The sequence below is a fragment of the Setaria viridis genome, chromosome 9, assembly GCF_005286985.2.
Source record: "Setaria viridis chromosome 9, Setaria_viridis_v4.0, whole genome shotgun sequence".
Taxonomy (NCBI): Eukaryota; Viridiplantae; Streptophyta; class Magnoliopsida; order Poales; family Poaceae; genus Setaria; species Setaria viridis.
The window spans coordinates 47,746,772-47,768,671 of NC_048271.2; the positions used below are offsets into that span (position 1 = coordinate 47,746,772).

A 21,900-nucleotide genomic window follows, 5' to 3' on the forward strand; every position below is an offset into this window, starting at 1 on the left:
ATGGTTTCCCTTCGTCGGTCCACTGCCGCCACAGCCAGCGAAGTTGCAGAGCTAAAATGGTGTCTGGTCTATGGAGCCCATTATTCCTCTTCTTGTCTTCGATTGGCTTAAGCGGTTAAGCTATATAGCCTCAGCCTGAGCACAAGTAGAGTCTTTTATCAATAGGCTATGTTTGCAGTCCTACATAAGAAGAGAAAGCTCTCATAAGAGCACTAAACATCTGCCGTATGATCGATTGTGATCGTGTGGACGGCGGGTGACGAAAGGTAAAACCCAACTAATCGGCGTAAACTAAAATGGGCGGCCACACTATCCATCTCCAAATACATTTATGCGTGGGATAATATTTGTGACTAAGAAACCAGTTCTTAATGCCTACACGATATGCTAAAAATGTTCTAGGTTCGCCTCCTAGTCGGCATCAGCCTCCACACACTAATTCTAGTTTAACCCTTTTTTAAAAAGTCCTAGTTTAGCAGCCAGCCTACTCCGAGGCTCCTTTTTCAGCGCACCTACGCTTTATGCCCACCGAACCGAGACATCCCCGGAGCGAAACAAAGGCAAGCCACCAAAACCCCTTGCCGGGTCGGTCAGTGGTGGCGAGGACGGACGACGATTACTGGTAAGGGGGAGGCGGCACTGACCGCCGCGACGGCGACGCCGATGGCGACAGCGACGCGCCCGTCGGTCCCCATCGCTGGTTCGGAGGACGGACGGGCGCGAGGCAATGCCGAAAGGCAGGCGCGCGGGGGTGACGGGAGAGGCCGGGCGCTCTCCGCGGCCGTGCGCTCCAGACCGGCCGTCCAGCTCTTGTTCAGATCACCAGCCGGTTCGCTCGCTGGAGCCCTTGGCCACCGTTGCGCGGGCGCACCACGACAAGGGCGACGAAGCGACGTGCGCGCCGCGCACTTGAGTTCCCGCGCTGACCCGCACAGCAACACCCACCGCAGGGCCCAACTATTTTACGCACTTGTGGGGGGTGTCCTGTTTGTTCCATTCGTTGTTGCTGTGCAATGTGAATAGGAGGAGTTCACCGTTCATGTCACCGGATTCCGCCGTCCCTCTCGGACGCCACCGACAACGCCGGCCCGGCCGGCAGGGCGGCTCGTTGCGTACGTACGGACGCGCACGCGTAGCCCTCCGATCGCCGTTGGCTCTCTCGGCACATCGGGGTCAAGGTGCCGTGAGCCAACCGTGGTTAATTCTAGCTAACTCCGTCTGCATCTGCATCCATCGTCCGTGATAAAGAAAAAAAATAGTCCAAGAAAGTTGCAATGAGCTCATTCGTGTGAACTGCTAGTGCTATATTATAGTGTACTTAAATCCTCACGTCGTGCAGCATTAAACTAGTGTATTTGCGTGCCCGTTTTAGACAGCAGCTTACGTTGAACCGTTGACCTGGAGCCGGGTCGAGTTTCCATAATAGCAAGCGGCCATTTTCTTTTCTCCTGACGAAGCTGCTGTGTCACTAGCTGGATACAAAATTGTTGTCTGACCCGTGATGAGGTGCACACTTATGTAAAGCTCGCGGTTGCCGGAAAAGACTAGGCATTATTTCGTGGACCGTGGACTAGTAGTGAATGAATAAATAACACGAACAAAATAGATTTCAGCGGCCACAATCTTTGCCTCGAGATTGCACGGAAGGGTCCGTTAGCTGGCTGCACTATGTTAGTAGTATGTTACAGCTGGGAATGGGACAGAAGAAGCGATCCAATGTGACGAGCTGGAGTCCATCCCTGATCGCGTGGCCAATGGGCTAGTACGCACCAGCCGTGTCGCGTTACGCTTCTTGTCGTAGTTTTACCGCGTCCCGTATATATATGGACGATCACAGTTCGCAGATCGAATTGTTCTACTTGTAGGCTTGCAGCTAGCAAGCTGTCAGCACGTACGCACCAAGCTGCCGTGTAGTTTCAGTATTTGCTATTCGTTGCTTTCCTAATAAATACTCTCTCGGTTTCAATATGTAAGGTTATTTTAGTTTTGTGTTAACTTGAACTTTTTAAAACAAAAAATTAACTAACATTATAAGAAAAAGGGATCAATATCTATAACTTCAAATTTGATTCTACCATAAATATGTCCTGATACCATAGCAGTTGGTACTTCATAGTGCGTATCCATTTTGTATTATATATTTTTCTTCTATAAATTTGATCAAAACTAGTTAAATTTGATTTAGTATAAAAGTATAACAAATTACATTTTGGAATAGATAGTACTAGGTTAGTTCATGAGAGATAGCTTACCGGTTGATTAGGAGTATGTTTGTTTGAGTTGCAGCATTATAAAAATTGGCTTCGGTAGGCTGATTCTAAAATGTCAGATTTTGAAAAATTGGAAAAGATATCTTTGTAAAGTGGTTCTTGAGAGAATGAAATGTATCATACATACAATACTCCTCGGAACAATATTCCACGTAAGCCATAAAAAAACTCCATTTCTGCTTTGAGCTTCTAATGCAAATGTAGCTTTGATTAATTTTCTAAAAGCCATTTATACAAACATCCTATTTGTTTCAGCTTTTGGCTTCTAACGACCAGCAGAAGCTTAAACAAAAGGCCTAAGATCCGTACCGTTTCAGTTTAGTACGGTAGGATCCATCCTCGTTGTAATGCGCGTGCTGATCGACCGAACAGCTAACTGAAGCACCCAACATCTAGATAATGTATCGTACCAATAAACTGGATTTCCATGTGATCCACGCGGGTGCTTTAATCCAACTCCGGCTTCCGTTCTGACGACGCATAGATGCAACAGCAACGATACATATAAACATCCCGAGGGAACTTGACAGCTTCACAGCCGTGTGTACACGCTGACAAATCGGGGTGCATGTTCTGGGCGTTTCGAAGTCAAGCGGCAGTACTTAAAAATCACCAATTGTTTAGCACCACTGCCACTTCAACGACCACCGGAGGCAATTAACACCGATGGTTCCCTGTCATTTCACTCCTGATGTCACCGCGGCTGGCAAATCACATACACGTTGTTTTCACGCCTGTCAGGTCGCCGTTAATTATTGGGAGATAAACCCGTAAAATAACGCGGAGTGGCTTTGCCCAAGGATCACCGGAAAGGGAGCTTCATGTCCGTGACATTTCTGCGATCCTGTCGTCCCCTTCACAACTTGCGCACTAAGGTGTGTTTGATACCCACTTCTAAACTTTAAGCACATGTCACATCGAATGTTTGGATACTAATTAGAAGTATTAAATATAGTCTAATTATAAAACTAATTGCACAGATGGAGTCTAATTCGCGAGACGAATCTATTAAGCCTAATTAGTCCATGATTTGATAATGTGGTGCTACAGTGAACATTTGCTAATGATGGATTAATTAGCTTTAATAGATTCGTCTCGCGAATTAGACTCCATCTGTGCAACTAGTTTTATAATTAGCTCATATTTAGTCCTCCTAATTAGCATCCGAACATCCGATGTGACCCTGCTAAAGTTTAGCACCTCGTATCCAAACACACCTTAAATATTGCCCTTTTTTCTCCCAGTCCTAATCTTTCAGCAAGTAGGGGCTGGAACGTCTCGTCAGTCGTGTCATCTGCTGATTAAGTACTGAGAACAATCTTGTCTGATTATATGTATATTTTTTTTGAAAGGCATTGTTGTCTGATTCTCGCACCAGAAAGTGGGATCTTTTCTTAGTCCTTCGGTGGTTGCTCTTCCTTGCACTCCAGAACTCATCAGTAGTAAGTACATGGTTCAGTCCTTTCTGACTCTTGTGTTTTCAACCCTGAAAACACCAGCAACTCAGCAAGTGTTGTCCTTGAAACCTCTCTTCCTCAGAAATATATGTTAAACCCTTGGAATCTGAAACAATCAGGGTGGAACCATTTCAGTCAAGCTGTTGTTGTTGCTTCACAGGATGTGTCGATCGAATGATTTGGCCACACGGCAAGGCAAGCTTAGACAGATGCAAACGACATTGACTTGAACTGTCGTTCAATTGCTAGCTGAAATCGGGCAATTTCAGAGCAATCCGCACTTTTTAACCATACTCTCTAGTTTCCTCATTGTGTCACATCCTGTTTTGGATTCTTGCTCTCAAGTCCGAGAGCGATGACATCGATGCTTTCACATGCTCCACGCACGGCCCTTTCTTTCCTTTTTTATTTTCTCTTTTCGTGCTGTTACCTCCCGAGCAGGTTAGACAGGAGAGTGTGTGGCATGCTTTCAAAGTTCAGACTGCAGGTTCAACAAGCCTGCAAGCCAAAGGCAATGAAATCTGGTGCGACGGTGTGACGCGGAGATACTAGTGTTTATCGTCCTAGAACGATCATCTAGCACTATGACCTCTAAATCATGTTCTCCGTTTTTTTTCTTTTTACGATTACAAGGACAATTATGAAAAATCATGTTATCCTTTTTTCAAGGGAAAAAAAACTTGTCCAGACTCTCTAAATTTGATATTTTTTTTAACGAGAAAGGCACATAGCTTTGGGCGTAGCTATCTGTTGCGCTGCTCGATCCCGCACGGGAATATCCCCGATCTCCAGGCTTTTGGTGGTTTGGCTGCTTCATCGGCTCAACAGCTGCCAAGAGGTTGACGTCTCATGGAACAGGAGAGATGGAAGCGAAATCTGGCACAGTTCAGAGAAGCAGCTCCTGCAGAGTTGCAGTCTTGCCAACCAATTTTATTGCCTCAGCTGAGCGAGCACGGGAACACGAACAAGTAAACTCCATTTCTCTTATTATTATTACTTCTACTGGTAATTTACAAGCAAAGGTCTGGCCGATACATATATGTATATATATACTATAGGACCATCCCAACATGATCTCATCTGTTCCCCCATTACATGCTGCACCCCTCCTGTTGTCGGAAATTCCCGGCCCGGCCATCGCTGTTCCCAACCGTGAGATCACCCAGCCCTGGCTCGGGTTTGTGATGTGTGATCGCTGCGGCCCCGGATGTCGAGAAAGTTCGGCTGACGGTGCACCGGAAGGAGCCTGGGCATTTACGCCGTGACGGAGGTCTCGATCGCCACGCGGTCGGCGTAGAGCACGTCCTCCGCCTTCTCGGCCTCCTCCCACAGCCCCGGCAGCGCCTCCCTGATGTTGTGGATGCTCTCCAGCGCGTGGTCCGCGCCCTTCACCCGCTGCGACTTGCCCACCAGCACGGTGTGGAGGCCGATCTGCTTCCCGGCCTGGATGTTGCGCACGCTGTCGTCGAAGAAAATCTGCAGGGGATCAGGTAGAGCCTTTGTCAGGGACATGAGCGCATGGCCAAACAGAACAAAGATTCTGCAGGTATGAATGATTGAATGCAACTTCAGGAATGGGAATCACGTCAGGCTGTCAGAGCTCGGAAACTTACCGCCTTGTGGGGGTTGACGTTGGCGATCCTGAGCGCCTCCTCCATGGCGTCGACGTTGGGCTTGCACAGGACGGGGGTCTTGGGGAGCTCGCCGGCGGTGCCGGACCGGGCGAAGTGGCCGGCGATGTCGAAGATCTCGGGCTTCTGCTCTCCCTGCGGCGGGCACGGCGGGTTCAGGGTCTCGAAGCAGATGATCCCCTCGAAGCAGTCCTCCAGGCCCAGCCTCTTGAGGGCTCGCAGGGCGTGGACCTTGTCGCCGTTAGTGAATATCTGATGCAAAAGCAACGCAGGTATCATTCAGCAACTCCATATTGTCCGGGAGAACGAGAAAATCTGAGGTATCTGAAGAAATCACTTACGAGCTTGCGGATGCGCAGGTTCTTGAGAATGTGCTTCAGAACAGGGTCGGGCTTGATGTTGTCGTAGGGCAGCCTGCCATGGACGAAGGCGTGGTACTCATCGTAATCGAAACTGTAACCGATCGCCTGGAAAATCCCGGGCAAAAAGACAGTGCTTTTTTAGTACACTGATTTGACAGAAAAATCGAACAATTCGTGGGATCAGGAAAGCTGCAATATACGTACCCTGAGGCCGGCCATCGTGGTGCCGTAGTTCCTGTACAGCAGATTCCCCAGGTTCTCGATCTTGCTCTCATCAATACCCAGCTTCTCAACCATGTAATCTGAAGTGAATGACAAACATGAAACAGTACAGACATTCAGTTCACCGAAAATTCAGAGAATAAAAACAAGCAGAACTCAGTAACAGCAGGACAAAGCGTACCTTCAATGTTCTTCTTGACATGGCCTGCGATCCCAGAGCTCAGCGGGTACAGAGTGTCGTCGAGGTCTGCAGGCAAGAACAAGTCAGAACCTTTTGCATTCCACGAAGAGGCAGAGGAGGAAGGCAACAGCGGAAAGGAACAAAAGCAAGACAGCAACGGACGGCGACATTTTTGCAGGAAAGGCGAGCGGCGGCTTACCGAAGAGCAGGCAGTCGAACTTGTGGCAGCGGTCTTCGAACTCCATGTCTCGGGACTCTGGTGAAGAACGAGCTGCACAGAGAGGAATCAAGATTAGCAGGGTGTTCGATCGATTACTTCTCCCAAGAATTTCAGCAAGGGTGCTTCGAAGTTCAGTTCAGTTATGCCATTATTTCCTCCCCCAAAATTTTATCATCTTCTCTCTAGAACCCTAAAAATCATATCATCATCATTTCCAATCTACTGAAAGCCCGAAAACCCCCGTCCATTTCCCATCCTCGGCACGGAGTTCATCAGAGCTCCGAACCGACCCACATTTGCAGCGGCCAAGAACACGAGCATACCTAGCTATAAGCTCAAGGCTCGCGGGCTGCAATGCAACAGCTAGCGCGGCGGCAGAGCCGTTGGAGCAGAGCAGGGGCAAGGCGGGTCTCGAGGCTTCAAGAGAGCTCTCCGAACCAGATGCTAGAGGGAGTGAGAGGCGGAGGGGGGAGGAGAAGAGGCGGGGTTGGGCGGGTTTATATAGCCCCAGCGGCTCGGCCATGGCCGCCCGGATCGGAAATAAAGCAGCCGCGGTTAGCAGCTGACCAGTCCAACGGCGTGCCCGCTAACCCCAGTTGTTAACAGCCCTCCGGGGCAGTGCCACCCAGCTGTCGCCGCATGATTGGCCCTAACGAACGATGGGGCAGTGATTTTTTTGTCCAGTTCTTCCGGAACTGCCCCGCAATCCTTCTGGAAAGTTTTGGGCCGGGGCGTGTTGCCTTGCCCCGCGGAGGACAGGACGGGGATTTTTCCGTAGCGGAAGTGGCACAAAATTACTGTGCTGTTATGGTATGAGTGTACTCCGTATATTATAGTGCGGCGAAGAAGAAACCAGATAGAGCGCGTTGCACGAAGGCTGACGATACAGATTATTATTACGTATTAGGACAATTTTAATGAAATTTCATTGAAAGTTTTGTGTGCACTAACAAGTTGAGGATTACCAAACTGGTTGATATGGCAAAATAATTACGAAGGGAGAGAAAAAAAAAAAAGAAAATTTCATCCTCACAATACTTTTCATTCTCAATTACCAAACTCGTGAAACTGAATAGTGGGTCATTATGAGGGGGCGAAAAGGAGAGTTTCATCTTGATGACACTGTATACGGTTATCAAGATCTCGTGAAACAGAATGGAAAAGGAAGAAAAGCCCGTGAAACTGAATGAAAACGAGGAGAAAAGGAGAGTGTGGATGAAATTTTTATTTTCTCTCCCTCATAATGATCCGGCCATATACAGTTTCATGTGGTCTTGGTAACTGAGCTTGTAGAGTATCGTGGGGATGAAACTCTCCTTTTCTCTCCCCTCATAATAATATTGCCTTATTCAATTTCATGAGGTCTGACCCTGCAGAGTGTCATGGGGATGAAACTCACATTTTCTCTTCCCTCATAATGACGTGCGGATGAAACCTTCCTTTTCTCTGCCTTACTCAATTTCACGAAGTTTTGGTAACTAAGCACGTAGAGTGTCGTGTGGATGAAACTTTTCTTTTCTCTCCCTTCATAATGATCCCGCCTTATTCAGTTTCACGGAATCTTGGTAATTGAGCACGTAAAGTGTCGTGCGGATGAAACTATCAGGTTCTCTCGCCTTGTAATGATCCTGCCTTATTCAGTTTTCAGGGGGTCTTGGTAACTAAGCCTGTAGAGTGTTGGGGGGATGAAACTCTCTCTTTTTTTCTCCCCTCATAAAGATCCTACCTTATTCAGTTTTGCGAGTTTTAGTAACTGAACTTGTAGAGTGTCGTGGGGTGAAACTCTCTTTTTCTCTCCCTCGTAATGATCATGCCAAGTCAGCAAAGTTGTTGACGTGTCTTACTATTTGATGCATATGAAATTTCATTCAAATTGGCCTTATGCATGATGTATTATCTTATGGTGTGGAAGTTGTTCAGGGGGAATTAATAGAGGAGACCTGACCAGGCATTGCTTTGCCACCCGGTGACGTGTGGCCTGAGGCAAATTATTTGGTCACGAACTCGTTCCAAATTATATGGGCACGGCAAGGCAACAATTATGCGATGTTAGCGATCGCTGCTGTGCCGATTAAATATAGATGATAATTGAACAAGCAACGGAGGAATCTTTCGAGAGATAGAGAAGATAATTACCGTGCAAAATTGTTGGTATGAAATGGCAACTTTGGGAAATTAGTACTAGTAAAGGGGCTAGCTGGCTATGGGTAGATTCAGATGGCTGGCAGTAAATAGTGCTGGAATATCCAAGCGGATAATCCCGGCCGAGATCAGGAAGATATGGGGTATGGAAAATCTGGAGAAATGGTTGGATCAGAGGGCAAAAGGGGTTCATGTGGCTGTGTGGGCGCAAGGAACTTGGGCCTCTTCCCTCTCCGAATCCCGAACAGCACGTTTGTCCTCTCCAACTTCTCCTTGGCTACAGACGGTCTCCTCCTTTTCTTTGACACGACTTCTCGTTGAACCAACACTTGTCGAATTTTCTTCTACGGAAGATCACAGCTGTCGAGAAATTCCACTGCGAAAATTTCACGGGGAGTTTCAGAGACCATGCCAGCATGTTTCTTGATCAGCAGGAATTGGACCTGGCAAAAGAGAACGAACGAGGCTGCACTCGCGCGCAGATTGATTGTGCAAGGTCAATGGGGGAAGCTGGGGGACAGATTGCCACTGGCGCAAATCATTTGGGTGGCCAATTATTGGAGCAAATCATTTTGATAATGGCGTTGATGGGCCACGTGGCGTATGAAAATCGCCCATTTCGCCTGGCGCACGGGCCGACGCGTCAGTACCCGCCATCATGCGCCCATCGTGATCCTCAAAAAGAATATATCTCGGTGAAACAAGAAATAAAAACTCGGGAAAAGAAAACATACTAACTCCCGATCGAAACGGTGTCCCATCGTAATCCTTGAGACGAGACAAAAAAAAACGAGAAGATACCGCCCGGCGCCCGTGCCAACGGGAAGAGAGCACCGCAGGGCTCCGGGCTCGGCCCCGCCGCCGCGCGGCGCGGGCAGCGTACGCGCGCGTACGGGCTCGCTCCGGCCATTGGTCGCCGCGCGCGGGCGCGCCGGGGGCCTTGGCCGCCCGGCGCTTGGGTTGACATCAAGCGGCCGCGACCGCGACAGCGCGGGTACGGCAGCACGCGTATGATGCGCGCCGCGTTGGGTGGCTGCGGCGCGCGCGTCGTGGCCCGCCCGCGCCCGCACCACCCGTTCGCGCGCGGTTGGTTGGTCCCCGCGCTCCACCGCGCGCCGGGTGCCCTGCGGCGCTGTCGCGACGGGGGCACGGACGTGCGGTGCGCGCTTGATCTTGGGTTTGGGCATGCCGGCATGTGATGCGGGGGACTCGCGGCGCGTCCGTCCACCGCGCTCGGCGACGGCGCCGCGGTGGAACGCGACGCAAGGATGGCGCGTTCGTACCCCTGCTGCTGGCTGCTGCTGCTGCTGCTAATGTTTTCTGGAAATATCTGGCGCCTACGAGACTCGGACGACGAGGTCGATCCGGTGAGATATCGGACATGAAGTTAATGCGAAAATGTGACTCCCTGCGACCCTGCCCCCAGCGTTGACAGATACTAACCCGTGCGCCATCGGTGTTGGCCAAGTACCTATCAGTACATTTACAACGCTGCTCGTGTTTACTACCGTTTTAGTAGTAACACTAACACAAGCTTCTTTTTTTTCATCCTTAGTTGATTGGTACTAATAGCCCCCGTGTTTTATCACATGAACTTCAGAAAAAAACAATCTAATATCTAATGCCCAGCTTCCCCAACAGAGCTTCGAAATTTCGCTGGGACAGGGAAAGGAGAACAAGTCATGCTTTGGGTTTAGGTAGTACGCACAAGTCTAGGTTTGATTTTTAGATAACGAAGTCTATGCTTGATGTGCCGCTTTTGATATTAAATAGTACTGAAAATAATATCTAGAGCTGCTAATTTAGCTTCAACTTTAAGCTGAGCCTGTCTTATTATTACTATAGGCATCATGCATGAGGGTCCTAATCCCCCGCTAAACCTATGCACTTTAGGGACCCAAACAAAAAGGTTAGGCGGCATGTCGTGCATGGAAGCTAAGCTATGAGAGCTTTTTCGAAAACGAGCTATTGCAATGAGTTGGGCCAAGGGAGATGGAAATCTGGAACCACGCGCCGGATGCAGCAAGCGGATGCAACAAAAGCACAAATATCTTTGGCCGCTAGTACAAAACCAGTACCACGGACATGGCTGCGTATGATTCAAGCGCAACCGGGGGGGCAGTGGCAGGCGCCAATAATTCCAGCTGCCGCGCTGCCACTGAGCTGCGACGCACAAACAGCAGTGCCAGCCAGGCAGCTTTGCCGTATTTGCATTAGCGTGGCAAACGCAGGTCGAGAGTCCAAACCGGTGCACCGATTGGTTTTGTTTCGTCTCCTTCGGTAACCACTACTACTTTTTTTTAATTTTTTTATAAAGGTTGTTTGGTTTACCGACTAAAGTTTAGGCCGACTAATTACAAGTATTAAACGTAAAGCAATTATAAAATCAATTGCACAAATGGAGAATAATTCGCGAGACGAATCTATTAAGCCTAATTAATTCATGATTAGCATATATTTATTGTAGCATCACATTGTCAAATCATGAACTGATTAGGCTTAATAGATTCGTCGCGAATTAGCCTCCACTTGTGCAATTGATTTTATAATTAGCTCATGTTTAGTCCCCTAATTAGTATCTAAAATTCAATGGGACACGGGCTAAAGTTTAGTCTATGGAACCAAACACCGTGCATAGCACGTTTTTCATTAAGTAGAAGAGAATTACAACGAAGTAACTTCAGGAGAAGTCTCAAAGCGCAGAGTTACAAGAATCACCATAAGCGACCAGCAACAAAAACGCAACAAAAGAAGATAAAAAGAAACCCTAGCACCACCACCACACTAAACACGACCTGAAATGACCGAAACCTGCAGGAGAAAAGGTCACCAAGAACACACGCACATCACTGATTGCCTAACAACCTGGAGTCAGCGGAGGTAGAGCGAGAATGCCATGCAAGATGATGCCTCCAAGGGGGAGCGACACCATCGTCCGTCTGTCCACGGAGGAGCAGACCAAGTCTTCACATGGCGAAACCAAATGGATTGGGCGGCCACGACAACACCCCCAGCGAGGTGAGCTACACTAAGGAACGCAACCGTTGTCGACACCGGCAAATGCCGGGCAAAGCTTTCGCTAAGGTCCCAAAACCAACTCCTCGCAGCTGACCTCAAAGGCCCGGATGGGAGCCAAATCGATAGGATGGCAACGAGCAATCCACAACGACGACGATGGGGAACATCTGCAGGCCAGCGACCGCCATTACGACGACCCACAGACGACCAATAGCGACTGCAACAACCAAAAGATCACCACGGGGGGAGAGGGGGTAGCCGAAGCCCTCCGTCATCCTAGCAACACTTGATGGCGAAGAACGGGACGACCCGTGGTAGCGGAAGTTGCCGAGGGGTAGCGGCGACCCGAAGCACCATGGGGAGGATGAAGACCCATCCTCCCAACCCCACCAGCGAAGAAGACGGCTGGAGGAGGCATAGCCTCACGAGCGACAACCATCAGCAAGAGCGGCTAGAGCACGACCAGGGTAGGCGGAGAAGGAAGAGAAAAAAGAGCGACCTTGGAGCCCGCGCCGCTCCAGCTGGAAATCCTGCAGACGCCCACCTCATGGCCACCGTACCGATGAAGAGGTTGGGGAGAGCGAGCGGCGGCGACCTGTAGCGGCAACGCCGGACGTGGCAACAACAGTTGCGCTGCCTCTCGAGCACCGGGAGACGGGGCGACGGCCCAGGATGGCGGAGCGGCCGAGCCAGGTGCGGCCAAGGCAACACCGGCACCCGTCGCGCTCGCTGGAGATGGAGCAACAGCGGCGCCGGGCGCGAGGGTGGCGGCCCCACCCAATGGCGAGGGCCCTGGCCGTTGGGATGGCCACGCCAGGCGTGGTCGAGCCGAGCCCCGACCTGGCAGCACCGAAGGCAGGGGAGGTGGTGGCGACGCCTACGCAGCTGAGCCCGACCCCGGCGGTGCCCACCGCAGCCTGCGCACCGGAGGTGGAGGCGGCCCAGACCCACCTAGATCTAGGGTTTCCCGGGCGCCAAGAGGAGGGGGAAGGGAATGGAGGAGAGGGCGAGGTGAGGCGGAGAGGGCCGCTGGTGCCAGGGGTAGGGGAGGAGGCGGCAGCGGGTGACCTTGGGAGGCGACCTCGGCATGGTGGGGTGAGGGGAGGCGAGGGGAAGGGAAGGGGAGGGAAGGGGAGGAGGGAGGCGCGCACGGCCAGGGCCGGTCGTGAGATTTGGGAGGCTTGGGGCGAAAGTAAAACTCGGGGCCTTTAATATATACATTATAACAAATATTGTGTTCTGAGAGTCACTTACATTGTTATCATCGACGTTGATGTTAACATTTTCTTCCTGATTCCCATTAGTTGGTTCATCCACAACAACTATTGCCAACTCATCTGGGTTCGTTGAAGCGCCCATATTACTCTTAGTGCCCTGATTACTCTTGCAAAATTTATCCATAGCTCCTCTCTGTGATTCTATCAACTCATCCACACGTCCTTTTCTTTTTTTTCTCATAACCTGATTCATATTTTCTAGACGACATGATATCCCACAGTGCTGAAATTATTATAAATACACAATAGTTATAAATCATTTGAGATTAAATAACTTGTGATAGTGAATTAATAATTAATGGTATGAAGAATTGGGGAATTGGAAATCGAATCACCTGATCACAGAAGCGAATTGGAGCCAACCGCAAGGCCCGCAAGCAACAAGCCGAGAACCAGCGGCGCACAGGGGTTCTCCATGCTTGCTGAGCGCTTGCTCGCCGTGTGCTCGTTCAGCAACACCACCTCGTGGTCACTCAACGTGTGCAACTGCATGCATGCACGCACGCCGCAGATTGGTCAGGAACAGCAATCGCCGGGCCACCGGGGGTATGTGCGCGCGCGTATACAGCGATGAGTACCATACCTGGATGCCGGCGCAGATACAGCAGTCCAAAAGCGATGCGCGACGCGTATACAACACTCCAACAGCCGATCGTTGACGCACATGACGTGGCGGCGGTCGAGAGTTGGAGTTTTAATCGCGATTTGGATAATCCCCTGGCCACGTTTCTATCTGCGTTTTCTATCTGTGTTTTCCTATCGCAATTTGGTCAGGCAATGTTCGTTTCTACCTGCCCGTCGATATCCTTCCTAATCCTATGTTCGTTTGACCTGAGGTGGGCCCCTTGGGATTTGGGCCCCGGGCGGCCGCCCCCTACCCCAGGGTCGGCCCTGCGTGTGGCCGCTGGCTTCGGCGCCGCCGCTGGCCGCCGCCAACAGTGGTGGCGGCAGCCATCACCTGGCGGCTCAGGCGGGCCTCTTACGGCGGGGTGAGAGCCCCGAAGTCGCCCTCGAGCGAGAGCGACGCGAGGGAGAAGACCGCCTCCGAGGACTCTTCATCAACCGTAACCACTACTACTAACCAACAGCAAGCGAACCCTGGTAACGTTCTCCAATCTCCCAAGTACCTCGTCCCCATGCACGCCCCCCAGTTACCGAATCAATTGGCAGTGATTTCTTCTTCTTAGAAGTGAAAACTAAAGAATTCAGAGTTGGCATTGTCAGAAAGGAATGCAGAAGACGTGTCGCAGTCCGGCGCAAATTCCATATAATTTTGGGGCGCGGCAGCCTCTTGAACTCTAGTTCGGATTGTTCCTGGGCAGAATTATTGGGAGCGAACGAACCAAACCAAACCAAGATAAGAACGGCCGCTGGCGCATGATTATTACTGACGGAGCGATGCGATGCAGGGAACGGAACCATCCGGGGGCCTCAGCTCAATCATTCAGAGACAGCACATCAGGCTATGGCGTGCGGCCAGTGTGCTCTACCACCGGGTGGCTAATCATTGGCAGCCATTTGTGCATATCATCAGCTGTTTTTTAGTATAGCCGGGAGAGAAGAGAAGAGAAGGGGCGCTGCACGCATCGCGTAATCGGCAGCTTGGGTGTGTGTTGGACTGTCAGCTCACCAGCCGCCGTCAGGCCCATCTGGTGACACTACTGTCCTGCACTGCTGTCCAGTTTTGCTGCTTGGCAGGAAGCATCGGGATTATGACCATATATGAGCCTTTTTCGTTCTCAGACATACGAAATGTTAGAACGTCGTAGAATGGGGCTACCTACAAGGCTCCGGCCAGGCGGCCACCGTAGGCAGAAGTATCTCCCCAAGATCACGGTTGCTGGCGGCAACAGTGACCTGACTGCAGCAAAAGCTGGAAAGACGAGTACGGAACCTCGAGTCATCGATTAGCCAGGACGACAGCGGCAGCCTTTATTTGTTGCCTGTCCGGAGAGAATGGAAATGGGTTACTCATGCCACACATGTCCTAAAAGCACGTGTGCCAATGGCGATGTCCTTTGGCGAATGATTTGTTAATCGACCCCTCGCGCGTCCCTCGCCGAGCACGCAGATGCAGCCGTGCAGGTCGCATCCGCGTTTCACATGGGTGGCGCCACGCGCCAACCACTCCCAGTAGATCCTAACCACAGCATGGGATGCTCCTGCTCCTGCTTGTGGTATGAACACACGAAATTCCTGCGGATTTCAGCAGCAAACCACACGGTCAGGCCGGTAACCACCGGTAGACCAAAATAGCAAGTAAACGTGGGACAAGATCTCGCGCGCGGCGATACAAATTAAAGCCGTAACACACTGGTTAGGTTAACACACGGGTATACTGACTAGACACCGCGGTTTCCTGGTGTGCGTGTGCGTATACGTACACGATACACACATGGGACGCTGTCTGGCGTCTGCCGTGCGCAGCAATAATTTGACGACGACCTCGGCGACGGCGAGGAGGATGCACACGCAACGCGACGTCCCCGTCGCCGGAAGTAGTCGTCGTCCGGAGCATACCGCTCCCAGCTTTGTTTATGCCGGCGACTGGCAGCAGTAGCAGCCAATGGCGTTGTTTATCGGGGCAGTCAATTTTAAAGGATTGGGAGATCCGCGCAGCCTGTTTGGGACAGTTCAACTACTGCAGCCCTTATAGTTTGGACACTGCTGAAGACGTGAAGTGGTGATGCATGGCTGGGCATCGTCTACTGGCCAAGTGGCGATCACCTCCGTTCACACTGCAGCCGGTGCAGTACATCAAGTGCAATTCTCATAGAGTTTAAAATACCTTGTTGCTACTTGTCAGCTTCATTGCTAGCGTGTGGTGCCAGCCATCAGTTCCACACACAAACACATGTTGCGCGGTGTCCTCTAGCTGCGATGATTTTTCTACCCCAAGTTTCTTCGTGCATATATGCCAGCGTGCGTACTGGGGAGAACTGTTTACATTCAGCAGATGCGATGCGATCGCGGGAGGATCCGACAAACGCGTCGAATTATAGGAGGGGTTCTCTCGCACCCAATCCGTCTACACTCCGTCACATCAGGATTCAGTTCGGGTCGCGGACTAACGGCTCACCTCGTCGTCGTCATGGCTCGAAACCGCCGCAAGATGGCAACCCTCGCGCTGGTCATGGGTCGAGGCACACAGTTGCGTGCGGAAAGGACGCTGGTCACCTTGCCAAAACCACTGCCGAAGTGCTAGCACTGATGTTTACGCCGGGCGCGGAGCTGGCGCGCAGTTGATGAGGGCACCGAAGCCGCCACCTTGCCGTGCAGAGACGGATCCGGCTGGAGAAAGGCATCCACGTGGTGAGCTCGAGGCCTGAAAGCTGCTGGAAAATGCAGTTCGTGATGAGGGTGTGCTCCCGAGCGGCAGGGGGCCGAGCTGGCTTGAGATGGATCGGCGCGTCGCGATGCTGCGTGGCCCTAGCTCGGCTCTATCTGTGCTCGTCCGAGCCGGACTTTTCCGCTAACCAGCGTCGCGATAGCCCAGGCCAGGAGGCCAGGACCACGGGCTCGCAGAATGCGCGCCAGTGATGCGCGCATGGCATGATAATTGAGCACATTGTCAACCATCTTTCGTGATTCATGAAAGATACAGGACAAGGCAGGTAGCAATAGCATCGGTCTCAAGTCTGAACACTGAAGATTTAATTAAAGCCTGAAGTCTGAACTCGGAAGACATATGCCAGAGATCTTTCCACGGGAACCGAACGGATTTCGCTCTCTCCCTTTTGCGTTCCTTTGCTGTTGTGCAACCTGCGGTCCTGCTCCTTTCTTTTCCGGTGCCAACTGTTGCTGACACAGAGCTGCAGATGGACACTGCGGTACTGACGTTCAGCAGGCAAACATCTTCATCCGGACAATCTCTACTACGCTGCAACAGAATCAGTTCGGCACGCTGCACTCCTATGAGCCTAGTAGCCTACCAATCCTCACCACACCACACGGATCTGTTTCATTGACTGGCAGCTCCATACAATACTACCAGTTGATGATATTTCCATGTCAACTGAAAACGCAAGCCATCCCAAGACCGTTGAGCGTCACTGATTGGTGGACACTGGACAGCTTCAGGTCATGACGACGCAATGTGCGAGTTACACGTGAGGCTTTTCTAGTGGAGGTATGGGGCGGGTTGGTTGTAGAAACCTGCAACGTGCACGACAAAATTATCCGTCACGCGCTCCCTCGTGCTGGGCGGAGGGCTTAAGAAATTGCGAAAAACTTTCATGTCTGTGAATCTGTGACGGTGGCGCGAGTAACTGCCAGCAGAAGCTTGTGCCAGTTGCGGATCTTTGTGACGACGGAATTCAACCGCTACAGGACCGGGAGCAGCAAGAACAAATAGCTAGCTTGTGTAACTGAATTTGATGGACTGATCGAGTGAGTGAGACTGCAAAGGGCCGCTCAGACCACTACTGCTGGCTGATTGAAATGATTCGTTCTAATAATATAATAAGAAGAGTATGCCAAGATGCACGCAGCGTAAACTGAATGAAATGACTGAAATCAAGTGTTTAACGTCCTATCAGATTGCTGGCCAAAAGAAAATCCGGTTTCGCAAAATCTGATCATGATCACTTAAAAAAAATGTAATTACATACCGCATTCACTGGTCTCTTCCGATCAGACGTTAATAATTCGTTATTCAGTCACGTCGGTCGTGATCCTTCATAGAATCATAGCTAGGGCCGTCTCCAGATCAAAATATTTGGACTTGGCGCGCCAACGACGCATTGAACCACTGCGGCCACATCTAATGTGTAGGACCTCGGTTTCATGAGAAAAAAAAAAAGAGTAGGACCTCGGATCCATTCGCCCACTGCCCCCACATGTATCACAACGCGCGAAAGGGATATCATCGCGGGATCCGTGTGCACGACGACCGTGCACACGATCCTTCCTTCATAGGAAGTCGTCTCTAGATCAAAAATATTTGGACTTAGCGCGCCAACGACGCGTTGAGCCGCTGCTGCCATATCTAATGTAGGACCTCACCTACATTGCCCCCATATGTATCCCAATGCGCGGAAGGGATCGTCCCGGCGAAAGGCACCAGGGATGCTGCTCCGGCACATGCGCCTGCCGTGTGCCGCGGACATTATCCTTTACGAATAAGCATCGTTTTCGCAACCCTGAAAGAAAATGACCATGCGCTACGCGAAAGAACGTTCAACGCATGGTCGCGCGATCTGCGCGGCACGCAACGGTGCTCTCGATCGCCCGCCGTCCCCACGTGATTCCAGGTTAAAGAACACACGGGGACACGGGGTGAACTGCTGAGCTTTACTCCGCTTTGTTTGAACGGGAGTCCTTGCGTGAGCGGTGAGCCAGGAACATTATCAAGGACTACGCGTGCGTGAGGCGGTGAGGGGCGCCGGTGCGCGATTCATCCTCGTCTTCGGGTTCCCCGACGATAGTAGAGAGGAGGGCTAAATCCAGGTTGGCAAAGCCCGAAGGAAGGCTGCTATCCCCTACGGCGCGGCTCGATCGCGCACGGAGGCCGCCGGCAAGTTAGCAACCGGGCCGGGTATATCTTCGGCCAGCGTGGGCCTAGGCCTTTCTTTCCTTTTCCTTCCTGGTCGGCCGCCGTTAACAAACAACAGATCGAGCCTCCATCCTACTAAGCCTCCGCGTGCAAATTGGACGGGTGCGCCAACGTGGGCTGAGCGGTCCTCACAGAGCTTTCTTCAAATGTAAATACAGTTTTGGGCTGAACAGGGACTACTACGTCCCCTTGGCAAATGGACTCGGTAGCATCCGCAGGCTAACATATTATGAACTTGTTTGACCTGCAGCTGTTAAGCTTTTCTTAAAAAACTGATGTTACCTTTTTTTTTTAATGAAAAGACGATACTAACTTTACAATATGTAGTTAGCTTTCTGAGCATAGAAAGCTACGAAAAGCTCTTAAAATTGAACTTTCTAACTTTCCATATAAACTCAAATTCAACTTTGCTGAGCGTCCAGCTTTTGGAAAGTTGCACTAGAAGTTCGCTATTTGTTTGAGTTTTTCACATAAGCTGTCAGCAAGCTCAAATAGGGTCTAACGCTAATGGGATGCTAAAGTTTCGTATTTTCTTGTATTAGCCCATTCAAACAGGAGGGCTAAACTTTAGCCCTTTAGCCCTCCCTAAAAAGTACAAAAGCATTAGCTGGTGAGGAAGAGTTAATGGGTGCTAATGGCTTATCAAAAGATCAAAAAGGGGAGAGAGAAAGAGAGAAGGTGAGGAGATAAAGGGTAAAAGTAATATTTTATGAACTTTAACTCTATCCATTAACCATGTTTTCAAACACTGCTAAATTTTAGATCCTGCTAAACTTCAACGATAGCCCATCTGTTTATAGAGAATGCACCCGTCGCCCAAAACTAATCCTGTGTCTCACCAGAAATCAGTGGCATCGGAAGACCTTTCCTCGTTTTCCAAGTGTAATCAGCACTATAGGTTTCAGTTTTCACCATGTGTTTTGCACTTATAGGATCTGACGCCACCGTGAGTTTTACAGCTTCCGGATATCTCCCGTTAACGCCAATCCCACGAAGCATGTCAGTTTCTTTCTTTTTTCCGTGGTTTTGACGTCGCACCTCAAAGCACTTCGTCAATGTACTTGCTGCACACATTTTCGAGCGCGTGCTCCTGGCCCCAAGCTTTGTGTTGTGTTGGGACATCTGCGGTCAGAATCCCATTATTTTTCCTGGTCTCAAAAAAAAAAAAGAATCCCATTATTTTTCCTAGCACTAAGCCACTCACTGCGGTTGCTTCAACCGATGTAAAACGTGACGAAAACAGTTGGACTTGTTCATTTTTCCTTTTCTTCGTGGAGCTACCCACTTCAGCAAGCTTCAACTTGCTCGGTAAAGAAACACGCGGGACGTGAGACTGAGAGGTAAAGAGACTAAATGCCTTAAGCTAATTTTTTTTTGAAAAAACATGAAAGGCAAAATTAAAGTTAAGTTCTTTGAGAAAGAGCTCGTGCTCCAGATCTTATTTACTTTATTTGGCTTGCTTAGATTGTGCTGCATTTGCGTAAATGGAAACGAGAAAAGTGCTTTGGAGAGCTGCCTCTTGCAAGTTGCCATGCAGCCGGCTACGACGCTTGGTCCTCCATGACATATGCTTGCTAGTGCTAGCCTGCTAGGTGGAAGCCGGTGCATGAGCTGAACCTCTACATTCTATGAAGCTATCCCTCTGATGTTACTCCACCCTTGTTTGGTTTAGTGAAACTTTGCACTTTGATATCATTTTGTTTGACACCTACGGTTGGAACTGTGTAACACATGTGACGACATTTTCAGATGACAGAAAAGTCCGTCAGTATTTATTTGTTCTATTGGCTAAAATTGTGAGAAAAAAATGTAATATTGACGGCATTTTCTTCTCCCACTACTTTAGTCAGGTATACTGCTGCTTTCTCGGATTTTGTTGGAACCTTCCCTGAGTCTCATGATTTACTTATTTATCAAAGAAAACGCCAAGTCCAGGACACTTGATAGGGGATACTAATCATCACCAGCTGGACTATTTGGACACATCTCAATGCCATCAATTTTAAACAATACTAGGAGCTTATCTCTATCACAGATTCACAGGGGCTTAGAGAATTTCAAGAATGAGTTTGTGTCAGTCACAGTGAATAGAGATAAGCAGTAACTTCATGTACAGCAGCGACTCATCCATGATAATTACTGGCAAATTAAACTCGCCCTTCAATCCTAATCACAATGCGTAAGTACTTTGAAATAGGTTGCCATCCTAAACATTTGTTTTTTTTCCAAACTCACATTATCTAAAATAAGAAATTCATATCCTATCTGTACACAAACTCCCTTAATTTTGTTTGTTATAAAATGCAGTAGGGCCTCCTCTCCTAGTTCAGTAAAAAGAAAGTTGGCAGCCCTAATATACTCTTATTCTTGAAACTGGAATTTTCATCAGTATTATGTCAGGTCTGCAGCCCGCTGCAATACCCCTGATTCCCAGAATATATATGATCTGATGGTGTCTGCAGCATCAGGTCTGTTGAACTTCCATTCTGCGTGAGTAATACCCGAAACCCCTGGATAGTCCAAACAAAGGCAACTTAAACTTGCGAACAGACATTCTCCCATTGCAGTTTCAGGTCTGCATTTGCCATGATAGAGCCGTCTCGAGAACGTCGATGGCGCACACGTCCCGCGCAGTTCGAGAATCTGAGTAGGATGCCGCGTCACTGTCCCGACAGCAACCTAAAAGCCAGATCAGATCATCAGATACATGTCCTGGCCCTGTCTCCTGTCACCAACCAGAAACCCTCTTCCTTGTGCGCGCGTGTGTTTCCGGTTGTACAATGAGAGGAGATTATTAGAGTTTTACTCAAAGTTATTTCCTTCATGTCCAAGACAAGAGTAAAGGCGCCGTGGCGACGGAAGCCCAGACATGCACAACACAAGAGCTTGCAAAAGGACATGCCGCTAAACCACACACCTGACCAACACATGGCGCTTTGCTTGCTAATCCTGCAATGGAAATTGAACTACACTCGTAACAGCAACAACAGTGCATATGCAAGCTGTTGCGGTACATGTGCCTCTTGTAGCTTCAGGTTGCAGTAACTTCGTGGCCAGCAGTGAGTCAGTGACATTGTCGATATCGGTTGTTTTGCAGTGACGTTCCAACTGCAGCCTGCTTTACAGCCCTGTACCTGCTTCGGATTGGCAGATGAAGCAATCGCGTTGTACGTATGTGTATGCACTTGTGCCTGCATTGCATATTTGCACGCACCAGATCCAGTCATGTTTCGTAGCAGGACTCGGACGACGTGTTGTACGCAAGGCCGGTGGCAAGTGTTGGATTGCTGAAGTGCAGGTGCAGCCTGACGTTTCAGCGACGATGTTGGTAGAAACAGCCATCGCTCATAGGTCAAAGCCGGGCTCGCCGGCCTACGTCCAACCGGTGCATCGACAGAATATGTCTGGGTTGTTCAGACATGAAATTCAGCACTCCTGTTGCACCAAGACTAGCTTTGGAGATTGGACAGGCGAGAGTGCTTGCTCGCGAGAGCCGTGGATACAATCATGGGTGATCTTCGATCTCGCACAGTGCTCTGTTAGGTGCCTGTTTAGATAATGTCTTG

The 21,900-nt window shown here is 49.9% G+C and overlaps 1 protein-coding gene across 1 annotated transcript; it reads right to left on the reverse strand.

Moving 5' to 3' along the window:
* Window positions 1-4,736: 4,736 nt before the first annotated feature.
* LOC117840995 (uncharacterized protein C24B11.05) lies at window positions 4,737-6,828 on the reverse strand. The gene is made up of 7 exons (XM_034721555.2): window positions 6,667-6,828; window positions 6,323-6,394; window positions 6,124-6,189; window positions 5,925-6,022; window positions 5,700-5,825; window positions 5,341-5,610; window positions 4,737-5,203 (listed from the first exon to the last, which is right to left on the reverse strand). The coding sequence occupies exons 2-7, from the start codon at window positions 6,366-6,368 to the stop codon at window positions 4,982-4,984; spliced, it is 828 nt and encodes a 275-aa protein (XP_034577446.1). The 5' UTR covers window positions 6,369-6,394; window positions 6,667-6,828; the 3' UTR covers window positions 4,737-4,981.
* Between the last annotated feature and the right edge of the window lie 15,072 nt (window positions 6,829-21,900).

What these genes read in the sequence shown, in the direction of transcription:
- LOC117840995 (XM_034721555.2), bottom strand. Translation starts at nt 6,368, where the DNA reads ATGGAGTTCGAAGACCGCTGCCACAAGTTCGACTGCCTGCTCTTCG. An exon ending in CCACGATGGCCGGCCTCAGG is followed by an intron (nt 5,826 to 5,924) that starts GTACGTATATTG and finishes GGGATTTTCCAG; the next exon opens with GCGATCGGTTACAGTTTCGA. An exon ending in ACCTGCGCATCCGCAAGCTC is followed by an intron (nt 5,611 to 5,699) that starts GTAAGTGATTTC and finishes CTTTTGCATCAG; the next exon opens with ATATTCACTAACGGCGACAA.